The sequence below is a fragment of the Columba livia genome, unplaced genomic scaffold, assembly GCF_036013475.1.
Source record: "Columba livia isolate bColLiv1 breed racing homer unplaced genomic scaffold, bColLiv1.pat.W.v2 Scaffold_102, whole genome shotgun sequence".
NCBI lineage: Eukaryota > Metazoa > Chordata > Aves > Columbiformes > Columbidae > Columba > Columba livia.
In genome coordinates this window covers 133,482-143,570 of record NW_027043007.1, presented here as the reverse complement: position 1 = coordinate 143,570, position 10,089 = coordinate 133,482, and the positions used below count along the sequence as shown (strand labels likewise).

The following is a 10,089-nucleotide window of genomic DNA, read 5'->3' as shown; positions in this document are numbered from 1 at the left end:
TCCCTTTCCCTGGGTGACTGTGTCCAGGCTGGGCTGGCCAGGCAGCCTTGGTTCCCACTCTGGGCTCTCCTCAGGGCCCTGAGCTGGCCCCGCTGCTCTGAAAAGACCATGAACTGCTCTTGTCCATGACCATGGCTCCAGGGAGCCCAATGCAAAAGTGGCAGAAAGGATCTGTCCAGTGAGGCGGTGAGGAGCAGCCCTGAGGTCCACAAGTGCCTGATCCTCCTCATGGCAGCTGGGCTCTTGGCTCCTTGACCCCTCCTGCGTGCCAGGACTGAACCCCCAGTTCCAGAGGACATGTACAAGATGAGACACAGACAAATAATTTCCTGCTGGTTTCTTTACTGTGTTTACCTGCACTGGGAGCAATGCTCCATTTGTATATGAGGACTTTACACCACAAAACACTGGTAGAGGGCAATAAATAATATTCTTTCAGTGGGAATATGATTTGAAGTATATTAAACAAAAAGAAAACCAAGACATATATGTTAAAAAAAGCCTCCAAGCTTTCTCCTGAGGATGATAGACTGCTTATTGATACTGCAGTATTCCTTGGTCAAATAATTTCCTCAGGGAATCCTTGATCTCTTTGTTCCTCATACTGTAAATGAGGGGGTTCACTGCTGGAGGCACCACCGAGTACAGAACGGACACCACCCGATCTAGGTTTGGGGAGAAGATGGAAGGGGGCTTCAGGTGAGCAAAAATACCAGTGCTGACAAACAGGGAGACCACGGCCAGGTGAGGGAGGCACGTGGAAAAGGCTTTGTGCCGTCCCTGCTCAGAGGGGATCCTCAGCACGGCCCTGAAGATCTGCACATAGGACACCACAATGAACACAAAACACCCAAAGACTAAACAGGAGCTAACAACAAGAAGCCACACTTCCCTGAGGTAGGAGTGTGAGCAGGAGAGCTTGAGGATATGAGGAATTTCGCAGAAGAACTGGTCCACAGCATTGCCCTTGCAGAGTGGCAGTGAAAATGTGTTGACCGTGTGTAGAAAAGTGTTGAGAAAGCCACTGGCCCAGGCAGCTGCTGCCATGTGCACACAAGCTCTGCTGCCCAGGAGGGTCCCGTAGCGCAGGGGTTTGCAGATGGCAACGTAGCGGTCATAGGCCATGATGGTGAGAAGGGAATACTCAACAGAGATCAAGGAGAGAAAAAAAAAGAGCTGTGTAGCACATCCTCGATAGGAGATAGTCCTGGTGTCCCAAAGGGAATTGGCCATGGATTTGGGGACAATGGTGGAGATGGAGCCCAAGTCAAGGAGGGAGAGGTTGAGGAGGAAGAAGTACATGGGGGTGTGGAGGTGCTGGTCACAGGCTATGGTGGTGATGATGAGGCCGTTGCCCAGGAGGGCAGCCAGGTAGATGCCCAGGAAGAGCCAGAAGTGCAAGAGCTGCAGCTCCCGTGTGTCTGTGAATGGCAAGAGGAGGAACTGGGTGATGGAGCTGCTGTTGGACATTGGCTGTTTCTCTGTTCAAAAAAGGAAACAACAACTTAATATTAGGACAGACTCCACGGAGCAAAACTACTCTCTTTTTCATTAACATCACCCCAACTGAAATGCGTTTCCTTTCTCTGGTCTGTGCTGGCTGAGTGTGCTGTGAGCAGCAGAACCTCTGCCCGTGTGCTGCCAAGCAGCCAGCTCTGCTCTGCTGCACTGGGGACACGGGAGCTGGGTTGTGGCAGCTCCAACGTTCACAAGCGGTGTCCGATTTTATGCATTGTTAATGGAAATCGTCAGTATCTGCACTCTTGACACTGAAAAGCACGGGAAGCAGAGCCGTGTTTTAACATGTCTTTGTAATGATTTTGTCTGTGTTTTTAGTTTTTCACCATCACATCCCGTGACTGGGTTTTTGTAGGGGTCAAAATCTTCATCTTTATGAGGTAAAATGTGAAGAGTCTTGAGAGAGGACAGGCGAAAGGGCTCATCTTTCTGTGGCTCAGTGCAGAGTCAGGACAGCAGAAGAGTCCATCAGTCTTCTTGCCATCGCTCCTGTGCCTTTGCTTGTGCTACTTTGAAGATGACTTCACACACAAATTACTCCTTAAAAAACCCCAAATATTTGGACTCATATGGGAGCGGGGGAGCATTGTTTGAAAGGGCAGATCTGCAAACTGTTCTCTGTTCCAGCCCACTGTCGGAGATGTGATGGAGAGAGCAGGACCCGACCTCTCACCGAGTGAAGCAAAGAACTCTGAGAGGACAGTGCGGACCCCAAGGAAAGGCTCAGCACTGCTGGGATCCTACAGCAGACCTGAGCCTTTCTGGGGGCAGCTCGTGAGCCCAGCAGGACAGGCAGAGCAGAGTCAGGCTCCTGCAAGCGACATGTCCTAAAGGGACAGTCAGATCATTGCCCAGCACACAACACCCAGCATCATCTGCAGACAAGGACCGAAAGAGCTCCTGAACACCCCCTGCTCTGCTGCCTGGAGCTGTCCCTGCCTGCAGCTGTGTCTGTGTCCCCAGGTGTCCTGCTGTCAGTGCCACAGATCCCATCCCACTCGCTGTGTGCTCAGCTCTGCCCTGCAGACCCCTCCCAGCAGCCGGCACTGCCCAGGGACAGCTCTGTGTGACTCCAGGAGCTACAGCTGAATTACCCTGCACCCAGAGACTTACCATGTCAAGGGCTGCAGAGATGTCTCCTCCAGTGAACTCTCGGTCACGCTCCCAGTCCTGAGCCACTTCCTCACTCCTCCCTCCTCAGCAGCTCCAGGCAGAGCCCTCATCCCTGCTGCGTGTGCAGAGGAGCTGCTCCTGGGCAGAGCTGTCTCTCTGCAGCGCTGCCGCTTCCATGAGCTCCCTCTGTGCCAGGAGCCCAGCCCAGCTCAGCAGCACAGGAGCAGCACAAGGGGGCACTTTAATGACCCCTCTGGTGGGTTTGCTGCTGAGTCCATGAACCTCAGGCCCTGAGAGGAAGTTGAAGAAACATCTCAAGAAGTCAATGTCAGATTCAAACTCCAAACTTCCTTGTAGTGCTAATGGGTCCCACCGAGGAACACTACTGAGAAACCAGGTGCAGGGTCTGGGTAGAGAAGAAAACTGGAAGCAGAGATGACATATCAGGAAAAGCAAAGTAAAGGTGGCTCTGATGGGCAGTGAACATGGATGTGCTGCATGAACGCTGCAGGCCGGGGAAGAGCAGCTGGAAAGTGCCTGGAGGAAAAGGCCCTAAGGGTGTTGGTGACAGCGTCTGAACATGAGCCAGTGTGTGCCCAGGTGGCCAAAAAGGCCACCAGCATCCTGGCTTGTATCAGGAATAGTGTGGCCAGCAGGACCAGGGAAGTGAGCGTTCCCTGTCAGTAGATGAAACACTCCCACCCAATTTGTTGTCATCTGCAAATTTACTAAGGGTGCACTCAATCCCTTCATCCAGATCATTGATAAAGAGGTTAAACAGAACTGCCCTTGACGCATCCAGCAGCAGGTACAGCGAGTGATGGCACCACCAGCTGAGGTGCCATCACAGGTGGAGGAACCATGGCACATGAAGCTATTGACACAAATACAGCTGAAGAGAAGGTTACAGAGAGCAGCACAGATGCCAATACAGGTGCTGTTACACCTACAGGTCCACCCCGCAGTGGACGCCCTGCCCCTCCCAGCCTGGGTGATGCGTCACAGTGAGGCCCTTTGTGACCCGCTGTGTGACACCACACGGTGCCATATACAGGTGGCGTGACCGCAGCCCTGCACTGTCTGTCAAGACAGCGACGGGACAGGACAGGAGAGCGGAGCTGGCGAGGAGACCCCGAGCACAGCCCACGACTTTCATTGCCAGTCCCGGCACTTCAGAGCACAGAGGCCTTTGCCTGAAGTTCCCCCTTCCCCAATAGTACAGAGGACTTTCCCTTAAGTTCCCGTCCTTTCCCCCCGCTTCCCGGCATTTCACAGGATGGCAAAGAGACCGCCCCCCAGCACCCCAAGGGCGGCCTGGGAAGAGGTGGAGGCTTCCCAGGAGAGCAGTTCTCTGCTGGACGCCTGCAAGGTCCCCACGGTCCAGCTGATGCAGACCGGTGAGTGCAGGGCTGCCTCGGGGCTGGGCAAGGGTCCGGGCCAGTAAACAAATGGGCCAGTGAGAGCGACCAGCTCGATGCCAGGATCACGTTTCCTTGGCACAGCGGCAGTGCAGTCCTGCAGGTGGGGGACATGGCGGTGCTTGACCACCAGGGCTGCCCAGGAGCAGCTGGAAGCCGGCCCCAGCACAGCCGCCCTCCTCAGCCGTGCTGAGCTTCAAGCTCTTTTCATGGTTGCGGAAGCTTGTTGGCAAAGATGCTGTGTCCAACTGACTCCTCTGTGTTTCCCCTCCACGTAGGCGAGACACTGCCAGAGGAGAACCCAAAGCATCCAGAGCTCCAACCTGCATGGGATTCTGTGAGCATCTGGACAATTGCTTCACTCCACCACGGTATCAACATGGCCAAGGTAACGAGCTCCCACCTTGTGTCAGGAGACACCTGTGAGCAAAGCGACCCAGAATCAGCAGAGTTGGCATGGCCTCACTGTCCCTGGTGAGAGGGTTCCTGCTCTCCCCACGTAGGGACTGTCCGAGGGTGGTCCAGCCGTCCTGGACACCAGGGAGCCCTGGTTCCCAGCAGGGCAAACACATAATGCCCATGCTCCCAACCCTCCTCCCTCCACCTGGGGAGCCTCTGCTCTAATCCTCCCCCCTGCAGTGACGGCAGACCCTGTTTCCAGCTTCCCTGCAGGCACTGCTGACAGCGCTGCCGGGCATCTCTGGCCAGAGCTGCTCATGGTGCTCAGCCAAGCAGCACCAGCAGGGTGGTCAGCACGACATGTCTTCCCCATCTTCCTTCCTCCTGTAGGAGTTTGGAGAAAACCGCCAGCCTGCCCAGATGACGGACATTCTCATGGTGGCCATTGAGGCCTTGACAGCAGAGGATATCTGTGACAGGCAGATGGGCAGCAGGGTCCTGGACACGGCCATGGGAGACCCGGCCTCCTGGATGACAGATGTAAGTGCCCTGTGGCTGGATTGTCCTGCCTGTGAGCCCTGTCAGGCCTTGTCCTTCCCTCCTTCCCTAAAGCAGCTCTCTCAGGCACCTGAAGCCATTTCAAGAGAGCGGAGAAGGACGGGGAGGGCAGCAGTTTCAGTGGCAGCTTGGGGAATGGCTGCAGCAGCACCAGGGGCTGCAGCATCCTCACCCGTCTCACATCCAGGTGCCAAAGCTCATGAGATACATCTACAAAAACATCGAGGGCGTCTCCACGGAGCCAGCCCGGCACAGCCTGCACTCACTCCTCCTCCTGCTGACGGAGCGGTGCTCCAGGGAAGTGGTGAGGAGCCTGTTGGAGATCTCTCCAACATGTGACAGGTATTGGCCCTGACAGCCCTGGGGGCTTGTTCCCTGTGGGGAGGAGGGCACAGGGATTCTCTGGCTGCCAGACCCACATCCCCAAGGAGAAGGGCTTCCATCCCACCACGTGTCCCAGCCCCACTGGGTCAGCCAGGCCCGCAGCAGCCCAAACTGGCCAATCTGGAGCCCAGCGCCACCACGCTCCTCCCTGCCCAAAGGGCAACACCACCTCAGGCCCGTCCTGCCTGCCCGGGCAGGGCCCCCGGGCACCCCAAGCAAAAATGGTGGGCAGGGCCAGGGCTGCAGCACCGCCCGGCTCTGGAGGACCTGGCTTGGATATGCTGCCCTGGCCGAGGCAGCCCCGCTGACGGGCGCTCTGGCTCTGCAGCGCTGCCCTGGCCATGTGGGAGGTGATGATCTCCATGCCTGGGACTTTGTGGAGCGTCCTGACCGAGCTGCGCAGCGTGCTCCAGGACCTGCAACTGCACAAGGTGTTCAGCTGTGCCATGGAGGACGCCTGCATCAGTCTCTTGGCTGTGAGTGTCCACGCTCATCTTCAGGGCTGTGCCTGCCCCTGCGGGGAACCAGGCACAGCCCCCTCCCTGTCTGTCAGCTCAGAATGGCCAGCTCCCCCAGGACATACAGACACGGCCTCTCAGGGTCAGCATGGACCTGACCAGTACCACCAGACCCTGTGCCAGACGCCTGGGGCTGCCCCGTGCGGTTTCGGCCCTGGTGAAAACACACCACGTCTGCCCCTGCCCAGGCAGCACTGTGCTCACCCCTGCCTGCATTGCCCTGCCTGGCTCTGCCCCCTGGAAAGCTGGGGCAGGGACAGAGAAAGGGGCAGAAGCCAGAGACAGCCCAGTTGCTGGCCCTGGGGCAGAGGAACGGTCTCTGCACGGGCTGAGGGCCTTCAGCTCTGGGGAGAGGAGACACTTGCCACCGGCCTTGTCATGCCTCCTTCGTGCCAACACACTGGAGGGAGCCCCACCGGCTCTGCTGTTCTCTCACTGCTGCCTTCACTTTAGCTGCTGCTGCGCACTGACTTTGGATCAGAGAAGTTTGCTGCCCTCTACAAACCCGAGAGTTTCCTGAGGAATCCGAGTTGGATGATGCTCTCGGTGGTGCTCGAGAGCCTCATCACGCTTTCAAAGGCACATATGATGGTGAGTGAGGCACAGTCAGCTGGAGCCATGTTGGCAGCTGGGGGCTGCAGCAGTGGGTAATGCGTTGGCTTGGCCTTGGTGGGAGTCTGAATGTGGAGTGATGGCTCCAGTCCCCCTCTCTGCTATGGAGGGGGCTGGTGGGCGCCTGGGGAGCCCTCCAGGCACAGAGGGTTTCCCATCCTTCCGCCCCTTCAGGCTTGTCAGAAAAGGGGGTGGCTGAGCAGGGGACACTGCTCTCCTGCCCCCCCTTCCCTGATCCATGCTCTCCCCACATCCCCATCAGTGGCCGCTGCCTGTCAGGAGGCTGCTGCAGCGACTCCTGTGCCACCTGCTGGGAAGATGAACGGGAGGCTGGTCCTCAGTGGCCAGAGCATTTTTGCCAGGGTGATCTTTCAGCGCTTCACAATAAGGAAACTGTGTTTCTTACAGGCAAGAAAAATACTGGTCCTGCTGCCAGACATCATGGAGACCATGCAGGACACCAACAGTGATGTCAAGAGGAAGGCCCTGCTACTCTTCAGGAACACGATGGGTCACCTGGACCGGGAGGAGGCGAGCCCCATCGCTCTGCAGCTGGCGGAGAAGCTCCTGCCCCTCTTTGATGATGTAAGGCTGCCCTGGGAGCCCCAGCCCGAGCCCTACAGATGGGCACTTGGCAAAGACAGCTGCCCCTCAGCCCAGCCCCGTGGGCAGCCCTCGGGCAGGGCTCCCCTCATGCTCCTCTTGCATGGCCTTTCAGGGCTCTGGGGCCATCCAGCCTCAGCTGTAGATCTGCCCCACGGCTCCTGTGCTCAGGATCCGACCCCTCACATCAGCCACGCTGACGCCCTTTGCTCACCGTGGGCTGGGAGTGCCTGTTGCTGAAGTTCCCCATCCTCCACCCTACCAGGAGTCCAGCCTGGTGCGGGAGTTCTCCATCAGCCTCTTCAGAGATGTGATGGACACTGTGGTGGGGAGAAACAAGAAGATGCTGAGGAAGACAGTGAAGAGGGTCCTGGTCCCACTGTTCCTCCGTATGAATGACCAGAGCAAGAGCGTGGCCAAGGTGCAGTGACCAGAGTTGTTGGGAAGGCTGTGCTGCAGCAGCAGCCCAAGGCCACCCCACACAAGTCCCTACAGGCTTCCCAACTGTTCCTGCACGTGTGGGAGGCCAGGGCTGTGAGTCCCCATCACTGCCCCCAGGTCTTTGAGCCCCCAGCTCTGTCCCCCAGGGCTGTGCCCAAGAGACCCCCAGGTGTTTGGGCCGGAGACAACCCCAGCCCCTGAGGGCAGGATGGCCTCAGGACAAAGTCCTGCTCACCCAGTTCCCCCTGCTTTGGGCCAGCTAACTCGGGCTGTGCAGGGGGCTGCAGCACTTACAAGGGCTGCAGAGCCAGCTTGTTCAGGTGTCCTGCTGGGGGACGCCCGTGGGAGCTGCTGCTGGCTCCGTCCTGCCCCGGGGTCTCTGGGACTCCAGCCCTCACTGCCTGCAGCCGTGGGCCCTCAGCTCCTCTGCCCCTCAGGCTGCCCCCAGCCCCGGTGGAAGCTCAGCAGCTCTTGAGGATCTCTGTTCTGCTGGCCAGCAGCAGGCTACACCTGAGGTGGCAGCTGCCCCGTGTCCCTGCCCTGGGCACTGAACCCACTTCAGACTCCATTCCCTGATGCCTCTTCCCACAAGGGGCTGGGAACAGCTCATGCTGGGCCAAGAGGAGGGAAGGTGCCAGGTGTCTTCCCCCGGGGTGCGGTGCCATCTCCCAACCTCTGCTTCTCTGCAGGCCTCTAGGGACGCCCTGCTGGACTGTGCAGGGTTCCTGGGATGGAGGAACCTCAGCACCCTGGTCCAGACACATCAGATACACCGCATCGGAGAGTGTTTGGTAAGAATTGGACGAGGGCTGCCCCAGGTGCCCCGTGGGGAGGGCTGTGCAGCTGAGCCTCACCTGCCCTGTTCCAGCCCGGAGCCCACAGCCTGTAGCCACATCCTCCTTCCCTGCCTTCAAGCACAGACCCCCCAAGGGCTCTTCTCCAGGCCCCTCTCCCCTCCCTGCCCCCAGGTGCTAAACAAGACCCTGGCACATGTTGGCCCTGGCCGTGGGACAGAGGGCTCTCAGCACTGCCAGGCCCCCTCTGCCCTCTGCTCTCTCTGAACCTCAGCCCCACAGGGCTCCTGTCTGGGAGGGAAGAGGCCACTGGTAGGAGGGACTGGTCCGGGTGGCTGGGCAATGTCTGTACCAGACCCATGCCCTTGTGTTCTCACCAGCTCCAGCAGGACAAGAGCAGGCTGGAAGAACAGCTGTGTCAGAGCCTGCTGTATGTGAAGGACGCTCAGGCCACCGTGCGACTGGAGGCCGTCAGGTTCACCGGTGAGCCACAGCCCCCGGGGACCCTCTGCTGGCAGCCTGGCCCCCGTCCCCACCGCTGCACGGGCAGCGGCCTTGGGTCCTGTCCTGCCCGGGGCCAGCCCTGCCCAGGGGTGCAGGGTGTGCAGCCGAGCCGGCCGGGCCGGGGCCGTGCTGCCGGGAGCGTGCTGGGGAGCAGAGGCCTGACAGGAGCTCTGTGCACAGGGCTTGGCGCGCGGTACCTGAAGAACCGCAGCAATAAGGTGGAGAAGCTGAATGAAATCACCAAAGGTGAGTGGGGGCCGTGCTGTGCTGGTGGGCAGGGGACAGGGCCTGGGCAGGGCGCTGCCATGCCTGGTCCTCCTCCAGGAAAGCGCTTCAGGGGCAGAGGATGTGGCAGGGGCACCTGGCACGTCCCGGAGCAGCAGCTTCCAGCTGGCCTGTTGCTCTCATCTGCTCCTCCCGGCCAGGGGAAGAGACGAGTGGGGCTGGCACAGTTCGGAGGGGACTCCTGGGGGTCTCTGCAGGCAGTGGGGGCTCATCTCTGCTCTGCGTCCCTCTCTTGCAGTCCTCCTGCCCTTGATGGAAGACCCTGATACCTGCGTCAAGCACTTGGCATTTCAGACACTCTACAACCTACTGATAGAGTTCCCAAGACCAAAACAGAGATGGTGGTTGCTGAGCTGCTGGATCTGTGGGAGCCAAAGAGAATAAATTCTCTCTCAAAAATGGCCATATTTGAATATCTTTTTTTCACTAAAGCTGGAAGACAAAGCCCAGTCCCATGGTGTCCTTCCCATGGGGACCACCCTGAGCGTTCCAAGCAGTGTCACTCCTGGCCTCTGCCGCTGCCCGCGGGACAACACAGCTGGACCCAGGGTGTCCTGGCAACAAAGCCCCAGTGACCCGTTGGTCCACATACTTCTGTATAACCTGTCCAAGGCCCTTTAGCTGGAGCCACACGTCCTGCCTTTCCCACATCGCAGAGCTCCAGCCTTGGGGATACATGAAGGTACTGAAAGAAAAGAGACAGGCAGTGTGTGTGGGGAGCAGGGCAGGGGATTGGAGAGGCTAGAGAATGGGAAAAGCTTTGCCTGGAGCAGTCCTAACTCATAAGTGTGCTTCCCTCCCATGGCAGTGCCTCATAAACAAAGGGTCGGATGTCCAACACAGCTTCATCACCCAGTTCCTCCTCCTGGCATTCACAGACACACGGGAGCTGCAGCTCTTGCACTTCTGGCTCTTCCTGGGCATCTACCTGGCTGCCCTCCT

The 10,089-nt window shown here is 58.6% G+C and overlaps 1 protein-coding gene across 1 annotated transcript; it reads right to left on the bottom strand.

The window, feature by feature from the left end:
• Positions 1-328: 328 nt before the first annotated feature.
• Positions 329-2,390, bottom strand: LOC135577600 (olfactory receptor 14I1-like). The gene has a single exon (XM_065047736.1). It carries the CDS (start codon positions 1,468-1,470, stop codon positions 535-537), a length of 936 nt encoding a protein of 311 aa, XP_064903808.1. The 5' UTR covers positions 1,471-2,390; the 3' UTR covers positions 329-534.
• Between the last annotated feature and the right edge of the window lie 7,699 nt (positions 2,391-10,089).